Raw genomic sequence first — 21,413 nt, forward strand, 5'->3', positions numbered from 1 at the left:
CCAGGACTAGCCTCTTATCCATGGGAGGGGTAAGGATCCTGTCCAGAGACTGAAGGAGCCAGAAGACTGAAGACCAATTCTCTAGATGGAAAGACTACCAAAAGCCTACTGGGCTTGGATACGGGCACTCTGGAGAAGCAACCTGCATGTCTGAGAGCACCACTCAGGCTTGGGTCCCTCCCCTCAAGGACCACTCCCATAGGTTTATACCTTCCACCTTGGATTTTTCATCTGCCCATTTCCCAGGCTCCTGGCCTCCTCTTGCCACATCCCGGGCCCACACCAAAAGCCCATGCCCCACCCATTTGGAAACCATTCATGGCCCCCACGCTTTCCCAGCATGATTCTACTCTCCACCTAGTGAAATATACCCCAAAGCAGGTGTCCTGACCTTGTCACTCTGGGGCAGCCCCAGGGATAGGAAAATGCAGCCTTCTTTTAAGACCAAGTAATGGGTCCAAAAGTCACCTTCTCCTCATCCTCTACCCTTCTCCAGACCCCACCCCGACCCTCCCAGGACCCTCACTGTCCCCTCAGGTTACCTTCTCCCACTTCCTCTCCCTCCTGTAAGGGCTAAACTCTTACAGGCTATCACCAGGGGTCAGAGCTCTTCTGGCATTTTCTTCTCTGAGTATTCATCAAGGGAGGCCGTGTACATGAGCTTTGTCTGCTTGAAGTGGGACCTTGGGTCTGGGGACCAGTTGTGCTTCCACCCTCAGTCTCCCTTATCTCTTCCCTCCATCATGGCGTCTCCAGCTTACCCGTCCTCTGGTCCTATTCTTTCGCTTGGGAATATCCTCTTCTAAATCTTCTTCTTCATTTCCTTCTTCTACATTTTCATCATTTTCCAAAACCCTCTGAAAAGACAAGAAAATAAACAAAAGAGCTGAGAAATAAAATGCAAAGGAGAAAGCCATCCGGGGGTGATTTGGGTGGGGGGGGATCTGTTTTGTTGTTATGTTTTAACAAAACAAGACGCTGCCATTGCTTGGGAAGCAGGGCCTCCGAGATGCTGCCCAGAGTCTCAGCTCTTGGCGGTAACAACTCTCTCAAACCCTTGGGCCCCTTCCAGCCCAATCCTCCCAGAACACTGACTTTTTTCAACTATTTTTACCCAAGAAACATTTTCTAAAAAGAGAATACTCTGGTAGAGGCACTTCTCTATGTGGACCCAAGATGTTTTTCAAAACTTAACTTTTTTAATGTAATTTTCCTTTGTTCCTAAATATGAAAATATGTTCCTTCTTTCTCTGCCATTCTGGAACCCTGCCCTGTTTGATGAAAACAAGTAACTTCCTGTTCATCTGACCAGAATTTGACATTAATGTGTTGTTCTTAATCGTCCATTGTTTTTTTTTTTTTAAGAAAAATGGGTTTTCATTATAGCACATTACTTGTAACGAAAGCTTAAAGATCATGAATTTAATTATCACTCTCCAATAGCCCTGTGAGTCACATAGCAGCAGAGAATCCAATTCCCATTTTACAGGTGAATAAACTGAGGCTAAAAGCAGTTTTGATTGCCCAAGGTCGTACAGTGAATCCAAGACCAAAGTCAAGTCAGGTTCATCAGCCCAGAGTTTTCTGTTCATTTCTCAGCCCTATGTTTGAAGATTGAGGTATATTATGTAGACCCTTCCTGTAGGGACATGAACACTTCATTCCCTTTGGGAGTGGGGAGGACAGGTAAGGTGTGTACTTCTAGATTTGGGGGAGAAATGAAAGATTGTGGCAGAGGACCCAGCTCCCCAAAGTGAAAGGGGGACGGAGCTCACTGGACTCCATGTCTGGGGCCCTAGGAGCTTCTTTATGGACTCACTGTGTGACTTTGGGTGAGTCATCATGTCTTCGTGCCTCAGTTTCCCCAATTATAAAATAGGAATTCATTTATTCATTCAATCAACAAACATGTGTCTAGTGCTGACTACATGGCTGTACTACATGCTAGACAAGCCACAGAATGACTACAGTCAGGCCTGGCCCTAAAAAGATTCCACAGTACAGTGAAGGGAAAACAGATTTAAATAAAAACCACAACCATATAGTTACTACTGCCATAAATGCAGTCATGGGCAGGTGCAAGCTGCTAGGAGAGGCTGTTAGAGGGAATTTTACCTAATCTGAGGGTCAGGAGAGGCTTACCTGAGGAAGTGACCTAAGAGAGTTGAGATGTAAAGGATGAGCAAAGACTAGCCTGGGGAATGGGGATAGAGGGCAGGGTGGGAGGGAAAGTATTCTGGGCAGAGGGAATATCATGAGCAAACTCCCTGAGGGAGGAAGAGGAATTTGGCTTGTCCACGTTGCAGAAAGAGGCAAGTGTGACTAGAGCTCAGTGACTCAGAGAGAGACTCGTATGAGATGAAGCTAGAAAAAAGGCAGGTACCATATTATACACGATAACAGCATCCATCCACGCTTGTGATGGCGTGATAATCACACAAGCTATGAAAAGGCTTACAAGCAGCACACACTGCACTGACATGTGGTCTCATCATCGCTGTTCAGGTAGCCTCCTGGACAACACCTCTGGCCTGTCTTCCAAGCAGGAAGCCCAGGAGTGAGTTTCCAGGTACCTTCTCCCACTGCCTTCATGTTGGAGTTCTCTCCCAACCACAGGGGTTCACATAAGGTCTACATAATATACCTCAATTTACTAGATCAAAACAGATCTAGTAAATTCTCCGGCTTCTCTACTGGGCTTACTTGGGAAGCCATCAGCTGACAGCACATGGGGGTTCTCAAGGCCAACCACAGCCATCCAACAGAGAAGCAGCTCTGTCTGCTAGACACGACCTGTGGCCCATATCTAGAAAACATCGGCCCAGGTCCCAAGCAAGCCTCCTAGGCTCTCTGCATCTTGGCTCCCTGAACCATCAGTGGGAACACAAGTGAAAGTCAAGCAAGACAATGACAAGTCAAATGCTCTGCAGACTTTGGTGAAAAGATGCAGTGTAAATATCAGGTGTTGTTGTTATGACTGTTGTTGCTGTTCAAACAGCTGTCCTGCCAACTTCCGGGTCTTGAAGTCATTTAATCATGGCGAGTTCCGAGTGCCTCATATTTAAAGGTCATTGCCTCTGGCATCTTGTACAATATGACTCCACTCTCATTTTTTATTATGAAGGGATTTATGACCTGCAATATGGACTCAGGGTTGGAAGATAAAACACTGGTTGAAGGCTGCTGAGTTAGTCTCCAGGAGTGCCGCCTGGCCTCGATGTCCGGAAGTAAAATGACTTCTCCCTCCCTCTTCCCATTGGTCTCCCTGTGTCTTAAGAACCCCTATGCTGTGCCCCAGGCTTCAGATGTGACAGCAGCCACCCCAGTGTGTTTGCATTTCCTGCAATGCGGCCCTGACACCCAGAAGCCTCTCTGCATAACTAGGGAGGAGCCAGGAGTCCCTAACAAACAAAGCTCGCATTCAGGTCTCAGGAAGCAGAGGGGGCGTCCTGTGCAGAGGAGTCGAGGGCCGGGATCCAACTTAGATGCAGCTGATCCCCCACTAACATACTTGCATTCTCTGTCCAAGGACATTATCTGGAAAATAAACACATTTTAAAATAACTTTTCTCCCTGTTACTCTAAACAGTCTTTACGGTGATGATAACAATGGTTTGTGGTTGTGTTTAAAAAAGAAGAAGGAATGCCTTTTAAAGACTCCATTATCTCTGGCCCGGAACACTGCAAAGCCTCCTAACTGATTTCTCTCCCCCCCACCGGCCCCGTGTCCAGTCTCCTTTCCAGGCAGTAGCCAGAGGGATCTTGAAGAAACACATATTCGCTCCCCTGGTTAAAATGGCTTCCTTTTTCACTCCCATGAAATCATGTCCTGAGAAGCCAGGGTGGTTTGACCCTGCCGGCCCCTCCTACTCCATTCTAGGCCCTTCCCCCCACCGGCACGGTCCTCTAAGCCACACAGGCCTTCTGTCGAAATTTTTTTTCCCATTTTTCTTTTTATTTCTTGACCTACAATATTACATCAGTTTCAGGTGAACAACATCATGATCTGACATTCTCTGGCAACCACCAATCTGTTCTCTGTATCTATAAGTCTGGTTCCGTTTTGTTTGTTCTGTTTTTTAGATTCCACATATAAGGGAAATCGTGTGGTATTTGTCTTTCTCTGATTTATTTCACTTAGCATAATGTCCTCAGGGTCCATCCGTGTTGTCACAAGTGGTAAGATTTCATTCTTTTTCAGAGCGGAGTAGTGTTCCATTGTGTATATATACCACATCTTCTTTATCCATTCAGTTGGCCATCTCTATGTCTTCTTTGGCAAAATATCTGTTCAGGTCCTCTGACCATTTTGTAATTGAATTGTTTGGGGGTTTTGTTGTTGTTGTTGTTATTGAGTTCTATGAGTTCTGCATCTTCTGTCTGTTCTTTCAAAACTACAAGCTCAGACCCATCTCGAGGCCTTCACACACACCGTTCCTCTACCCAGAAAGCTCTCCCCCACAGCCTCACTTCACTTGCTTTTTCCCATCCCTTAGGACTGAGGTTAAATCTCTTATCTCCCATAGGACACTACCTAGAATCTGTCCCTCCTCTCATATTGAATCTTCAGACTCTGTTCTTTTCATGGTCATTTATCCTGAAACGCAATTATTGCCTTTGTTTATGTGTTTTCTGTCTATATATCATACTAGAATATAAAGGTGAACAGATGGGACTGGTCTCTCTTGGCTTCTCTGTCTCCCCAGAACCTAGCACAGTGCCTGCTTAGAGGAGGCACTCGATAAACTTTGGTGGAATGAATGAGTTTAAAAAATGGAGCAAATACAGTCTATATACTACATATGTGCCTTATTTTACTAACCAAAGCCAATAAGAACGTGTAAACTCATTTGGCTCAAGGTCCTGGTTTTGGCTTCTAGCACAGTAAATGGCAGCCCACCTCTGCACATATCAGACATTCCATTTATGTAGGAGATGTTAGTGATGATAATAATTCCACAGTGATGACCCATATACTGGCCCGAGGCTGCCTGAGAGGAACCCGAACCAGCTTGAAAGGGTGAGACTACCTATCACTAGAGCATCAGGGCTTCTGGGCAATGGCTCTGTCCCTTCCACTGATTCTGTGAAATTAACGCTAGCTGCACAATACAGATGTGACAGACCTTAACTTCAAAGACCTGAAAGTCCAAAATCTGGGGGAAAGAGGGGAATACATGAATAGGGAAAAAAAACAAACAAGAAAGGACTAGGCACCCTAAATGTCAGTGACAAGAAGAGATCCCTCTGGCTGTGGGGTGATCAAGAAAGGCTTCATGAGGTAGGTGGTATTGGGGCTGAGCCTAACTGATGGGTGGAATTTGTACACATAGAGTAGAAGAAAAAATTCACCACATAAAGGATACAGCATGACCACAGGCACAGAGGGAAGAAGACTGAAGAAGAGAGGAGCTCAGGAGTGAGGGGAAATAAGCCTGAAAACTAGGTTAGGAGCAGAGAGAGGAGCCCCAAGAAGATCAGACGCATCATTTTGGACTGACCTAGTAGGAAACAAGTGTTTCAGCTAAGTTTTTTAAACAAGGGATTGGCACAAGCTGAGCTTTCTTTCGGCATGAAAGATCAGCTAGCAAAGTAGGACATGTTAGAGAGGGGAAGGACGGGGGATGGGGTGACTCCCAGGAATCTGTTCACTTGCACATCCGTTCAAGAGATTACTTATTGTGTACCTACTACGTGCTAGGCACCGTTTGCATGCTTCAGATATATTAGTGAACAAGACAGACAAAGAATCCCACCCTTGAGTTTACATTCTATTGGAAGAAAACAGAAAATAAACAATACATAACAAATCAGCAAATTACAAAGTATGTTAGATAGCGATCAAAGCTATGGGAAGAAAAAAAGAAGAAGCAAAAGAAAGCAGAGTAAGGGAATCGGGGGCGCTGGGGGGCAGGGAGGACACAGGATGTGGTAGCACACACAGTGATTGGGGTAAACTTCATAGAGAAGAGACAGGAGCACAAAGTGAAGAAGGGGAGGGTGAGGGCCCAACTGAGGTCTGGGGAGAGGACTCTGCAGGCAGAGGAAATGGGCCGAGCAAAAACCCCGAGGCAAGAGAGTGCCTGGTGTGTTCTAGAAGGAGCAAAAAGACACCAGTGTGCCTGCAGCAGAGTGAGCAAGGAAAAGGTGAAGCAACCGAGTCGGAGAGGTAAGGGGCCTTGACTTTTTATTCTGGGACAACAGGAGCCTGTGCAAGTTTGCAGGCCCAGTAACAACACGATCCAACTTAGGTATTAAAGGGTTCCCCCTCAGCCACTAGCAAGGGCGCCACTTAGAAAGCAACTGCAGGGGCACCCGGGTGGCTCGGTCGGTTGAGCGTCCAACTTGGGTTCAGGTCATGATCTCACGGGTCATGAGTTCAAGCCCCGCATCGGGCTCTGTGCTGACAGCTCAGAGCCTGGAGCCTGCTTCAGATTCTGTGTCTCCCTCTCTCTCTCTCTCTCTGCCCCTCCCTGCTCACACTTTGTCACTCTCTCAAAAATAAATAAACATTAAAAAGATATTTTTTTAATAGAAAATAATTGGAGCCCTTCAGACCAGAGATGACAGCAGCCAGAACCAGGGCAGTAGCAGAGGGACCTGTTAAGAAGAGTCTGTGCTCTGGATTTGGGTTGTGGGCACAGCTCACAGGATTCCCAATGAACTGACCGTTGGGTGTGACAGACGACTCCAAGGGGCATTAGATGCATGGAGGTTACAGCTATTAAGGATTTTTCCTAGGGCTGTAACTCTCAGGAGGAGAGGAGGCAGCCAATAGAAGCCACGTTGTGACATGGAGAAGACCTGACCATTCATCTGAACACGGGATGGCAGAGAAGGAGGCCAATTCACTGCTTCGTTCTACATCTTTATTGAGATTCGACTGCCGGGCACGTGCAAGTCCCCAAGGGGACAACGGTGAACACAACAGCATGGTCCCTGACTCAGTGGAACGCCCTGACTTGCTGGTACTTAGGAAGCAAACCAAAACTTTAACTGTTAATGCTTTAATTATAACTTCAATGAATTAATATGCAAATACTAAACATTAAATTAGATATACAATTAATAAATATGTAATTTGATATATAATATGTGTCACATAAAATATAAAGTATAATAAAATATACATTTAATATAAATGTAATTTGATTTTAATAATTGAATTATATTTCATTATTAATGCTATTGTTTCATATTTATATTAATTAATATTACTACAAGATTCTGTGCCAACCGTTGTATTCAAGACCAGAGATTCAAGGCAGATAAATGAGAAATGGTGAGAGTGTACCATTAAAATCTTGAGTAGGAAGAGCCCCACAGTGCTGGGAACAGAGGGTGCTAAACAAACAGGGAGGGAGAGGACCCACCAGCCCTGGCTGAAGGGTGACTCCTACACTGGCCTTGAAGGAGGAGAGGGTGCTGTGGACTAGAGCTGAGTACAGGGTGTGAGCAAGTGGCAGCGGAGGGCAAGGGCTCACTCAAGACAAGCTGGTGTAGACAACCCCTGGGGTTTCAAGACTGAACTATGGACTGTTTGCTCCCCAGGGGCGAGGACTCCCTCTATCTGGTTTACCATCGTGTCCCCAGGACCCAGCATGGCGCCTGGCACACAGCAAGCAAAAAATATATTTTGAGTAGACACGAAGGGAGAGGAATAATGACTTCTTCTGGGGGATGGGGGACAGGTTAAATTAGAAAAGAATTTGCGAGTCTCCCAGCAGCAATGCCATGGGGCAGTTTGGGAGGAGGACCCCCAGCCGGTGCCAGAGTTCTGGAAGCACGATGGTGACGCTCTGGACACACTCTCCACAGCGGGCACGGAAATACCTGTATTTCCTGAATGCTCTCCTCTTCTCTGGCATCCACCTTCTTCTCAACACCCTCACCACGGAGCAAGGCTTCCAGTGTGGTGCTTTCTGAGGTGAAGCCATCCTTTTTCAGGGGCAGCTCCACTTCTGAAAAGTAAGGACAGAGAAGCAGGGTCAGGTCATTAGAAGCAGGAGGGACAGGAGGGACAGCAGGTGGCCCTGAGGGCACGCAGGAACCAGAAGCTCTGGGTAGGGCTAGAGACAGCCTGCGCTCTCTCCTCTGGGTGGAACAGGAACACCGGAGTTGGGTCCGGCTTTTTCATCTCCTGTTCACAGTCCCAGAGACAGATTCCAACCCTGCCGATACCCGCACAGACAGCAGAGGCAGCACAGAAATGGTTCCAGATGGACAGCGACTACGGGCAAGGTGCATCTAGAGAGTGAGGGCAACAATGCCCAGTACCCCACAGGGCTGTTTTGTGGGACATAAATATGTTGCTTTACCTTGAAGTGCTTTGAAAACTCTACAGCAATACACCAACATTAGCCTCGAGTCTTACCGTTCTCTCCCTCTACCCCAAGTCTTGTCTGGCAACTCCATGACCTCCTCTCAGCCACCCTGCCTGCCCAGCTCCAGGTTGCTCCATGAGAAGCTACTCTGGGATGCCTGGGTGGCTCAGTCAGTTGAGCATCTGACTCTTGATTTCGGCTCAGGTCATGATCCCAGGGTCATGGGATTGAGCCCTGAGTCAGGCTCCACACTGACTTAGTGTAGAACCTGCTTAAGATTCTCTCTCTCTCTCTCTCTCTCTCTCTCCCTCCCTCCCTCCCTCCCTCCCTCCCTCTGCTTCTCTGCCCCACATGTGCTCTCTCTAAAATAAAATTTTAAAATATTTTTTTTAATTTTAAAAAAGAAGCTGTTTCAACCTCAGAGAGGCTGTTCTCATCAAGGGATACAAAGACCACTAAAGCCAAGGGAAGAGAAGAGGGAGCACAGATACCTAACAGACCCCAGATCGATGGCTGGGGGCCGCAGTGCCTGCACACCAGGGCACTTTTTCTGAAGATGTCACAGTTTGATTGGCTACCTAGGGCTTGAGGTCATAGGGCCCGCTGAGCAGTGGCGGCCAGAGTCAGCCCTACGTGTGGAAGAGACCAAGAGATAGAAGCTGAATTCCTTTCTCAAGATGTCCCCCAAACTCTTAACCCAAAGGAAGATTTTTGGTTTTGTTTTTGTTAAATTAAAAACCGAAACCTCAGGTATAGGTGATCATATTTTGATTTGCTACAAAACATTCACCCAATCTCCTCTAATTCTGTACCTCATACCCCCATGGCAATTAGAGGCTTGGCTCCTATCCCGTTATCAGGTAAGATGAATACAGGAATATGAGGGATGGGTGCCCGAGAAAATAGTCAGGGGGAACAAATGGCCTAGGTGTAGGGGAAATTGAGAGTTTAGTGTAGGAACTATTGACAGAGGTGTGGGCAGGAGCAAGGGAACAACATGGAAGGGTGAAGCATCCCAGTGGGGAGCCATTACCGCTGCTATTCATGGAGGGACAGAGGGAGAGCCTTTGCAAGAATCTGGACAGATCTGTGACTCACAGCCTCAGTGAGCTCATGGGCAAAAGAACCAAGTCCAACCTCTCTCTTTCATCCTTGTCTTCCTCCTCTGCCCTCCCATTGGCCAACCTCAACTAGACGCCAGAAGGCAAGGGAGCCTCAGTGATGCGGCATACCAAGGTCAGTTTCCCAGGATAAAGGAGGCTAAAGGTCAGTGCCCCAGGATGAAGAGTGGATCGGGGGGAGAAAATGGAAATAACAGCACAATCAAGTCGTCCTCTGCTGGGCTTTATTCTGACTCAGATGGAACTCTACCCACCCCCTTCCATCTCCTCAAAACCAGATGTAGGCCAACCAGTCCACAAGAAAGAGGCGCTACAGTATCCCAGCAAAACTGAAGAAACCAACCCCCCGGGAGAAAATGGTGGGAAGGAGAAACAGCATCTAGAGTTCCTGGAGAGATAAGATCTTTGGGATTTTTCTTACCATAAAAGGCAAGCAAAGGGTCCACCTCCATCAAGAAGTACTACCACCAAATCAACCACCTCTGAAAGTCATCCATATCCCTATTCATTCAACAAATATTTACAAAGAACCACGGTGTTACCACTAGGCCCGCGGGAGGTTTACCAAATGCAGACGGCCCTGGCTTTTGGGTGGTTCACAATCTAAGGAGACACTAAACACGGCATGCAAAATAAATATGCAATTACAAATTGTCATAAGTGCAACAGGGGGAAACAACAGAGGGAAATGTGAAGGAAGAACACTGTGGGGGGGGCGGGGTTTACTTTCGATCAGGGGGTCAGGGAAGGCCTACGTGAGGAAGTTATGTTAAAGTTGAACGTCAGAGAAACAGTCCACTGTCTGCTTTAATGAGTTCAGGGCGTGCAACTCCAGAGCCTACTCTTCCTCCCAAGTCAAAAAAAGGTTTCCAAACGTCTGATACAAAACAATGAAAGCATGTTGCCCCATGTCCTGTCCTCGGTGAAAAGAGAACAGCTGGTTACCATCCTTCGAATTTATCATAATCATATATATATATATATATATATATATATATATATATATATATATTTGAAGTTCCTATTTTAGTATCCCCCTTAGCCTCCTCAGCACCAAACAAATCCTATTTCCAGAATTGCACAGCATTTTAGAGCTGGAAAAAAGCCTTACAGATGATCTGCTTTAATCATCTCATTTTATAAACAAGTGACCTGAGGCTCAGAGAAGGTAAGTAACTTCACAGAAAGCCACACAGCAGAATACGAATGCAGCCGAAGGATCCTTCCTAGAGGCCACGGAGATCATGAAGAGAGCCCCACTTTATGTATCCTATTTAGCATTCTGCAGGCCCAGGATGAGCCTCAGTGGGCGTTGATATGTTTGTGTACATGCAGGGTGCTTGGCACATAGTAAACATTCAAACTGTGGCAGCTGTTATTGCTATGTATTGTTTAACCCCCACCCCCACCCAAGAGGTGAGCACAGTTACTATCCCATTTCACAGATGAGGACGCTGCAGCTTAGGGAGGTATAGAACCTGTTTAGTGTCACATAGTTATTAAGGGGCAAAGCCCAGCCTGGACCCCAATCTGCCTCCAGAATCCATTCACATACTCTCTAGCTTGTACAGACGTCACCTTGTCTCTCTTTGGTTCTTCCTCGAAGAGCCCTTTTCCAAACCTTTGTGCATTTCCACTACATCTCTAAACTCTCTCCATAGTTTTCATATTTCGAAATACAAGGCAGATCGTTGCTGAAGCTGAGGGCAGGTCTGTGTCATGATTCTGGGCTCTGCTCTATATGAACATTCCCATGTGGTATTCACCCCTTCTGCAACAATACTGACCCCACACGGAACTTTCCATCCATTGTGAACTTCCTTCTCTTCCTCCTTCTCCTTCTCCCTCTTCCTCCCCTGCTAAATACTCCTCCATCCTATTTTTCCGTAATTCAGTCTACTCTCTTGGTCCTCTGGTCATTTACCAGATGGGCACGGTAAAAGAACCAAGAGCAAAAAGAGAACCAAATTGGGAACAGTGAAATGGGCTCCCTAAATGCAAAGAGCCAGAAGGGACTTCCAATAGCCTTTAGCAGCCAATCCCTCGGGAGGAAAGCGTAGCACAGAAATACAAAGAGCCCTTCCCAGGGTCACGGAGAAACCTAGTGGCATCACCCTTGCCTAATTACCAAATATTTGATTGGCACACAGAAGTTCTGCATTCAGATGGCCCTGTCGTCAAGCTCCCGCCCTGCCTTGTATTAGCTGAGGGACCACAGGCTAATAATGACTCAGACCTCCGAGTCTCTGTTTCCTTATGTGTTAAATAAGGATGATCACAGTACTTCATAGGGTTGGCGTGAAAATTAAACAAGGTAATACACTGCCTAAGGAAACTCTGAAAGAGCCACAAAAAACCCAGCGTGGAAACAGAGTGGAAAATGAGGCTTATCAATTCTTGTTTTGATTTTGGTTTTTCTATTCAAAACTTATCATTCCAAAATCGATTGTATATGTAAAGAACGTGGGATGGTCCAAGGGCCCTGTAAATGCTCCAAGTAACTATCATCAAAGTTAGAATAATCCTGATTTTAATGTCCAACGGAAACAAAATGCAAGCTACTTACAAAATTTTAGGCTTTCCAGCAGCCACATTTTAGAAAGCAAAAAGCAACAGGTGCAACTAATTTCAATATATTTTCTCTAACCCACTACATCCAAAACATTATCATTTCAGTGTGTAACAAATATAAAAAAAATAATAATTCAATCTTCCGCACTCTTTGATTTGTGTTGAGTCTTCAAAGTCTGGTGTTAATTTTATACTTAACAGCACATCTCAATTCAGATTAGCCATATTTCAAGGGTTTCGTAGCTACGTGTGGTTAGTGGCTACCATATTCGTGCAGGTTGATAGTTTATAGTATTAAAAGGAACATGGGCTATGATTTTGTTTCCCAAAAACATGGAAGGACATGAAGTATGGCTCTTAATGCGGCCTTCTTCATACCCAGCTGAGCACCATTCCAGGTCAGCGTTCTAGCTGACCACTGGCAAACCCCGGTTTCAAAGCACTCTGGGTAAGGCTTGCAAGGTCAGAATGACAGGCCAACCAGTGCCCTCCCAACAAACTGGCAGAGGGTACATTCCCTGGCTCCTGACCACAGGAGGTCCCAGAGTGAAGGGAAAAACAAGGTAACAGGTCCAAGCTCTTGCACAATGTACATCCTAGACATGCTCCCTATTGAGCCCTCAGGGATTTCATTGATTGTTTTATTCTAATACACTCCATCTAGAGATAGGACTTAGTAATTCTTTAATAGCATACTCATTTTGACCCTCGCACAAATTTGGGGATCACATAACCTGACGAGAGCCATCACACATGTAACACGTAAAGAAAACGGTCCAAAACCCACACATAATTCATCTTTAAATTAGCCTGATTTTATACACAAGGATATAAACCCACGGATCGTTACTCTCTCCAGAGCGGCAGCAGCTGTCACCCAAGCCAGCCGCCTCCCTGGGCCCCCATAAGCAGCGCTGCCTCCACTTCTAATTGGGAACAGAGATACTCCTTGGGTGACTTCCAGCACGATCCATCACACCAGAGACAGCTTCTGTGCAAACCGAAGCAAATCGGTTTCCAAATAAGAAAAAAACCTCTTAGACAAACAAGGATTGAAGCACAGGAAGTCTTTAAAAAGAAAAGAAAAGAAAAGAAAAGAAAAGAAAAGAAAAGAAAAGAAAAGAAAAGAAAAGAAAAGAAAAGAAAGAAAAAAGAAAAGAAAGAAAAATGCACAAATAAAAGCAAAAAAAAAAAAAATTGCCAGAGAAGTGGCTTCTATCCAGGGCTGTGGACAGGGCAGCCATCCTCTCGGGTGGAAATCAAAGCCACAGGCTTTTGACACAGGTGCCCCAAGCCTGCCACCCAACACACTGAGAGCAAAGCTTCCACTGGGTTGTTGGAGCCACCGAGCTCATTAACAGGATGCGGGCAAGATGAACCCGAAAGTGCAACATGGGAGCACAGTGAGTAATTAAATCCCAGGCCATTTAAAAATGCAAACGCCTGGATGTCACAGGCTCACAGAGTCTCTGACTCCTCATGCATTTTTTGGCTCAGGGTGGAGGACTGGGAACCTGCAAGTCATATATGGATTATAATAAAATATGCCATATAAAAAACAGATTAAGACAGTTCTTCTTTGGGGAAATACACAAAGAGAGGAGCTGTCTGTTAGCTGTCGAGTTTGCACGAGATACCATCTTCCGGGAGGCTGTGCTCTGCCAACAGACAGACTGCCCCAAGGGAAATAGTGGTGAAACACCCCGACAAGGCACATCCATCCGTCCATCCATCACGGGCTCTCTCTGACGCAGGGGCCTGGAGACAGAGTAATGGTGCGAAAGGGAGGGAGAATCCCCCACAGACAATGGCACACAATCCTCGGCTACATCAGGAGGGCTCAGATTTTTTTTTTTTTTTTGTTACCTGCCTCTAGTTTTTCTTTAAAAATACAAATATGCAGTTTTCTCTTCTGAGTGCTTATTATTTTAAGGAGTTAAGCTCATCATATTTCCTTGGATTTATACATCAACTTACACCAAGAAGCAAGGAGCTTAAGAATCATTATCTCATTCATCCCCATCAGAATCTCTGACTCATGGGGAGAAAGAATGGGGGGGTGGATAGTGTTATCTCTCACCACACAGGAGAAGAGATTGGGGTGGGGGGCACACCGAAGCCCTGATTTCCCAGGAATCCATCTGCTCATTCCTCAGGGGCGCCATTTTCTTGGCTGCATTTGACTCCCCGTTTTGTGATTCATAAAGCTCAAAATGGGTGAGGTTCACGTTGAGGACCCATCACCCAGGCTGCACCCTGCAGGCCCTCACGACCACCTGTTTTAGAATCCCAGGATATCCACACAACAGGAGGGCTGCTGGCCTCCCCATATGGCCTCTGTCTCCCCTCTCTGGTGTGCCTACCCACTCACCCCCAAGCCAACATGGCACGGTTGGGCCCTCGTACACACCACTCAGGGGTGAGTACCTCAGATGAGCATTTCCCCACCCCTGAGACACAGAAGAACGCCCACACTGCCAAAGGAAGCTCACCAGTGGCTGGCAGACCAGGTCAATGCCTGGTGGGGGCAGGGGGGAAGGATGGTGGCAGGCACAGGGAGCGCTGAGATAGGACAAGGGCATACAGACAACCAGAGAGCGCAAGAGGCTGCTCAGGAGTGAAATCTCAGCTCTAGGACCCTAAACCACGCACTGCGCTTTGATCTCCTTATCTGTAAAACTAGGGGACCAAAGCCCACTTCCCGGTGCTGCTCTGGGGCCAAAGGAGGCAAGGGACGCAGAGCGTCTGCCCAAGGGGCATGATGCTAACCAATGTGAGTGCCTTCCTTTCACCTCCAGGGTGGCGGCACCTGCCGGCAAACCCCTCACTCTCTGACACTCTCAGACCATTGGAGGCGGTGTGGCAGCGTTTCCCCCAGCCTGGGCATGGGCCTAGGGAGAAAGAAGCAAAGAGGCCAAGTCCAGAGCAGTGCTGAGGACAGAGGAGGTTGAGATGAGACAGAGCTCAAAGGCGAGATGCCAGCCTTGCTTCAGTTCCAGGGCAGGCACTGTCCTGCAGATTTGGAAATCACAGCAGAACCACATGGAAAATGCCCTGCCCTATTCATTTGTTGGACAAATCATTCCTAAACACTTACTGTGTACCAGGTTCTATTCTAAGGGCTGAGGACACAGCTGTGAACAAGAGAGGGAAAGTCCTGCCCTCATAGAAACTATATTCTAGTTGGGGGGGAGGGTGCAGAGAGCAATTACCCAAAATAAATGAGTGAGGCCTATAGCACAACAGATGGTGATCAGTGCTTTGGAGAAAAACAGAGTAAAGGAGGGGACATTGGAGTACCCGAGGAAGTAGGAGGGTGATTACACCCTGAGATGTGGCTAGGAAAACACAAACCTGGGGAGGGGAAAGGGGGCACGCCAATATCTAAGAAAGCATGTTCCAGGCACAGAGCCATCAGTGCAATGGCCCTGAGGCTGGGGCCCATCTGCCTGGAGGACGGTGAGCCAGGAGGCAGAGTAGGAGACCAGTTCAGAGTTACAGGGGCCTTGAAGGGCCATGCAGGCCACTGAGAGGAGGCTGGCTTCCACTCTGAGTGTGATCAGAAGCCACTGGAAGTTTTGAGCAAAGAGCGGCATGATGATGCCTGTATCTTAAGACGATCACTTTGAAAATAACTGAAGGAGGAAAGGCAGAGTGTGGACACCAGTTGGGAGTTACTGCAATATGCGTGGGTCCTCGCCAATGATCCTGGTGCTCAGGAGAATGGCACAAACGAGCCCTGTCTTCATGGCACTTACATCCCGGTTTCTAGATACATCCAAGGGGCAGGACATTTTGGGAGCAGTCCCCTGACCCCTGAGTAGGGAGCATCCCCACACGGTGAACCAGGATAGAGTGCAGGTGCAGAGGCCAGGTGGCCAGTTCTGAGCGGCCAAAGTATGGTGCCACCCACACCAGGGCAAATTCACAGAGGAATGGCTTTCCAGAAGAAGGTAGACCAGCCTAGGCCACGGGCAGGAGAGAAAAGAGCCAGTCAGACAGGCCTGGCCTAGCACACCATGGGATGACAGGTGTCAGTAAAAGCAGGGAAGAAGCCTTCCAAGTTGACCTCTGTGCCCTGGGCAACGGATGCCAGAGTTCTGGGACATAAGAGGCAAGTTTTGCAAGCTTGGGTACCTCAGTGTAGAAGGTACCAGACTTGGGGCTTTTTAAAAGGCTCAAAGGCAGAATGCAGTCCCATTCCAGGCCAGACAGCACACACTCTTTGAGCTGGGCAGTGACTCCCGCAACAGGCTGGAGACAGACACAGTGTTAGCAGAGCCCCCCTCGGCCCACCCAGCAATGCAGCCCAGATGGCATCGCAGTGGAAGCCCTCCAGGCCCACCGTCCCTTGTGACTCTCAGAACAGTGCTGTGACGTGAGCTGAACAGCCACCATGGTGTGCATTTCACAGACGAAGAACGAAGGCCAGAGTCCTTAGGTAACTGCCCCAAATCACACAGCCAGTAGGTAGAGGGGTCTGGACTTGAACCCAGGCCTTGGGATCTCTGTTTGGTGTCTTTTATCCTGCAGAGCACAGCTGTAGGGCATAGCGAAGGCCCCTACGACCTAAAATCAAAGAGAGGCAAGATGGCAAAAGCCCCACGTGCCAGGCCAGGATCTGGAAGGGAAGCCCAGGTCAGCTGCCACGGGGTTCTGTCTGCTCGGTGTTCCTCATCTGTGAAATGGGGGTGCCGAGAGATAAACCATGTTCTCCGAGATTAAGATCAAACATTGGGCACCTTTCTTTCTTCTATCCCTTGAATAAATCTTTCCCGTCCACCTGCTATGTGCCAAGCCTGGTGCTGGGCGCTAGGAACGCAGATGAAGAAACAGGTGGGTCCCTGCCCTCAAAGCGTGTACCTTCTGGCGGGGAGAGACCCCAGTGAACGGGCAATGCGACACAGGGCGGCTCCTCGGCCCTATGACCCATGCTCTGAACACGGTTCTGCGGGGCGGGATGGCAAAGGTGACCGTGGAAAGTCAACAGCAGCTCTGCACACCATCCAGCCCACTCCCAGCTGCCACCCGTGTCCGCTGCCGGACCCAGCTCCCACAGCCCCGCGGAATGCAAGCAGTGCTGAGATGGCCCAGGCTTGGTCCCCCAGACGGCCAGGAAGGCAACAGGAGTATGGGGTCCGCAGCGGCCTGCCCACCTCTCCCCGGCTCTCCTGCTCCTGAGGCCAACGCGAGCTGAAGAAGCTGCCGTTGCAAGCCTCCAGGATGGATGGCTGCGGGCTCTGACACCGCAGGAAGGAGATAAATGACTGGTCATTTCCCCCTGATGCACTTGAAGGCATCCATTCTCCCAGCTGTACCAAGCTCAGGCACCCCCCGTGCGGAGCCAGATAAGCACTGACAGATGTGGGTGGGAGCCGGAGCGTCCTTCTCCCTTGGAAGGACACAGCCAGACTCCTCTGCGGGCCAGGAGAAGGTCACGGTGTCCACTGGCTCACACCTGGCCGGGGGCTCCACGGGTCCCTTCCTTCGCCTCCCATCTCGCCCACCCCCGCCTGGCTCATCCCCGTGAGGAGCACCCGGGAAGGAGGGAGGGCGAGGGGCAGAGGGAGCCAGCTGACAGGCTCATCAATCTCGGGCTACATGCTTGGCACATCGGCGCTCCTTAAGTTGTTCCCGGACCGGGAGGGTGCTGGAGGAATCAGGGGGACTGTCTCGAGGAGAAGAGAAATCACACCGAACATCAGAGAGCAAATGGTGGAAGAAGCCTGGAGACTATTAAAATGTGGGCCATGTACAGAAGCAGTAGGGAACTAATTAAGATGCAGAATTTGCAAAAGCTGGGGAAGTTGGCCGCAGCCTGCTCCCATCTGGAGAGTTCTGGCGGTTCAGTGTGGCAGGGACAGCACCCTAGGCAGGCGAAGCAGCACCCCCCCCCCAACCCCTGCCCAAGCAGGCGGGACTCAAGCCCCGTTGCCTGGACGGCCCCCACTTGGGAGCACCTTCCTGAGTATCTCTGTGACTTGCTTGTTGGTCTGCTAGGACACCCTCTTCTTTGAGGCACCCGGGGCTACCATCCCCCCCAGGGTTCCTGCCCTTCCGCTCATGCTCCCCCAACAACGTGTGGTGATGACTATCCTGGTCATTCATCCCCAGTCATTGAGTGGCTGCCAAAGGCAACACACACACACACACACACACACACACACACAGGAGAAATAACCAGAACACCCTATTATTCCTGGCTGCCTTCCCTCCCATCACCCTTGGAATTTGGCAAGGGTGGCAGAGAGCCGTGTTGCTCCCCAAGTATCCTGAAGCAGAAGGGATTTACAAGGCCTCAGGTACATTCCGGGAGCAGAATGAACATCTGGCGGAAAAGAACTCTTGGTCTGAGGACACCGCCATGAATGTGTGTGCTGGGTCCTGGAGCGACATGGCACCAGTTCCAACAGGCTCCCCCTTAGGGTTCTCTCCCTGGCTTCACCGCTGATACCCCCTGGGAAATTAACTTCCTGATTCAGTGCCACAGCTCCCCAACCTCTGAAACAAAGGTAAAATCTGCCCTAGACCAGGGGGACCAAGAGGTCTGGGGTTGGAAGATGCTAAATTGATCTAAGCAGACCATCCAAGCATTTAATCCAGAGAAACACAAGTAAAAGTTTGTTCCCAGCCTTTTTCTTTTCTTCATTCAAACACACACACACACACACACACACACACACACACAAAATGGAGTTAAAGGCCTCTTTTTTAATCAGCTGGCTTTTGCCCAACATCTGCCCTGCTTCAGGGCCTTCTGGTGGATATTTACTATCCACCTTTCTCTCCTGCCAGCTCGGCTCCCCCTTCGCAAGGACAGAGCTCCATTCTTGGGGAAATGGTCCAGGGGAGGCCCCTCTCTGGCACCAGGCCTCTGCTCCAGTCCTCATGTTGCACGAATTGTGATGGCTGCGCCTTGAAACACCTTGCATTCGCCTCTGCAGCCAAGTGCAAGCTGCAGGGAACACTGAACTCCATTGTCAGTCAGCGGAGAGAAATAATGTTGTATGTGTTGTCCTTCAGACGCCCAGGCAAGTAGGAGGTTGCAAGATATTTATTCAAGACAGATTGGAGGGGTGATGTTAGGCGTGAGAAACACATAGGTCCAGGGACACAGAATGTTTTCAAGTCCCAGAGAGCTCTCCCCCGCTCTCAGCCCCATCCCACCCGCACACAGACACATTTTTATTTTCAGCAAGTAGTAAAGAAACACAGGCAGGATGGCATATTCACACCGTGGGAGATGGGATGAGAGCAGCAGGATGAGTGTGCCCAACAGTGTGTAACTTCACTCTGAACAGTGACTGAGCGGCAGCCATGATCACCTCCCCACTCCCTGTCCTGAGATGTGGCCTCAGCCCAGATGAGCTCTGTGCTTTTGGGGGGGGGGGGGTTGCTGAACCACAGGTAGGTGGTTCTATAGACCTGTCCTCAGACCTTCTCCAGGGGCCCTCAAGATTCTGGGATCTATACCCTCTCCCCTTGCCCTGACCTGGTTTCCTGACAGAGCTCTCAGCTCTGCAGACCTGAGGTCAAGGACAACTCTTACCTGATGGCCTCTGTTACTGAAAGCTGCCCACCGCTGGCAGGATTCAGGCAGAGACACAAAGGAAGACAAGAGGTACAAGCTGGGTGTTGGCATGATAAATTGCTTGTGGCATCTCCTCATTATCCGTAGGGGGGACTGACATGGAAGGAAAACTCGTGCCTTGAGACAATTCTGCTCCGGGCCAGTGCCCCCATCTCTCACAAATCAGGGGAACTCCTCTCCCTCTCCCCCAAGGAAATGAGGGTGCTGACGGTGGAGCCCAAGGGAGGCTCCAAGTGTCACAGACATAACCACGTTCCTGGAGCTTGTCAAGGGGACCTCAGGAGACTCACAGCAGGAGATTGGGAGGGAAGAGAGACGAGAGGATGGCATCACAGGGGCTGGGTGGTGGAGGGGTGCCAAGGATTGATTGGTTCATTCATTGGTTTTCTTTCAACATAAACTTAGTCTTCTAGTTTCCATAAATTTAAAGAGATTCAGCTCAGGTTGGACAAATTGATTATCGATTTTCAGCAAGGTTTGCCCAAAAAGGATTACACATAATGTTGTGCAATTTGCTTTTCTTTTTCCACTTAGTGGTATATCTTCGACATCCTCCCATTTTTTTCCTGCTCATTTCTTTAAAAGGCAAAATAGTATTGCATTTTATGAACGTACCATATATTTAACTAGTCCACTATCAATGGACCTTCTGGTTGTTCCCATTCTTTGTTGTCATTGTTGTTGCTGTTATGAACAATGTCACAATGGGTGACCTTACACACTGGGAGTATCTATTTATTTATAGGATGAATTCCTAGCAGCAGAATTTCTAGGTCAAAGGGCATGGGCGTTTTAAATACTGATAGGTACTAAGCATTGACCTTCAACAAGGTTATACCTAATTCCACTGCAGTGTGTCGAAGAGAGGCAATCCCTAGCCTTTCTCCCCATCTCTGTTTCCTTCAGCTTCTCCTCTGTCTCTGGGAAGGTGGGCCTTCGTTCACCCCACCTGACTGTCCTCACCTTCTAGGAATTTGCAGCAAATGGTCCGGGGACTCTGACCATGACTCTACTCTGAGTCACCTTCAAAACTACCTGCCAAAACACCTCATTCTCTTTGAACCCGAATCAAAAGGAGTAAAAATAAGAGACAGTCATTTTAAAATATTGTCCAAGTTGACCCGGTGCTGGGGAAGACATAATATCCAAAAAAAAGGGAAAGAGTCCTCTCAGCTGGAAACTGCATTTTATAAACGATGAGGCAGAGCCGCTGAAAGGTGGGGACCTGCCAAGGGGACAGACAGAGAGAGTGGCTGAGATCCAGCTTGAGCTCTACTAACCCACCAAAAGGGACATCATTTTTTATAAATGTCCGCCCAGAGGGGGCGCCTTCTACTGCTGCACAAAGATGCCATCCAGGCTAGCTGAAGCCCTGGATGAAGGCCCTTTTCTGACATTTTGGCTTGTGTGAAAAATTCCATTTCAAATGGGAGCCGCCTCTAGGAAGAGAATGATACACGCTGCTTAGCATTCTCTAGATGGACCCTGACGCTTTGAGGTCCGAGGCTTAGGTTCCTTATCACCTACTCTCAGGCACTCTCCTGGCATCTTCATTCACAACCTGTGGTGGCAGGCTGGTGTGGTGGTACAGCCTGAAAGCCTGGCCCCAGGAGTCGGGACTCAGAACAGTATATGGAAATGACACACTTTTGGCCCAAGGCATTGGGGTTTTTGTTTTTAGCTGGCTTAGCAGTAGATCTGATCCCCCAAAGAGGAGAAACCAGTTCATCTGAGAAAGAGCTCTGTCATTCGAAAAGTTATTTATTCCAGGCCTGGATGTTTACTGCCAGCCTGGATTCTGGCACG

The 21,413-nt window shown here is 48.5% G+C and overlaps 1 protein-coding gene across 1 annotated transcript in view; it reads right to left on the bottom strand.

Moving 5' to 3' along the window:
* DPF3 (double PHD fingers 3) overlaps positions 1-21,413 on the bottom strand; it is a 187,467-nt gene that overhangs the window by 100,610 nt on the left and 65,444 nt on the right. The window contains exons 5-6 of the mRNA XM_032593533.1: positions 7,834-7,961; positions 762-857 (exon numbers count right to left, since the gene is read on the bottom strand). Coding sequence (XP_032449424.1) covers positions 762-857; positions 7,834-7,961 — 224 coding nt within the window. The remainder of the gene's footprint in view (positions 1-761; positions 858-7,833; positions 7,962-21,413) is intronic.

This window comes from Lynx canadensis, chromosome B3 (assembly GCF_007474595.2).
Source record: "Lynx canadensis isolate LIC74 chromosome B3, mLynCan4.pri.v2, whole genome shotgun sequence".
NCBI lineage: Eukaryota > Metazoa > Chordata > Mammalia > Carnivora > Felidae > Lynx > Lynx canadensis.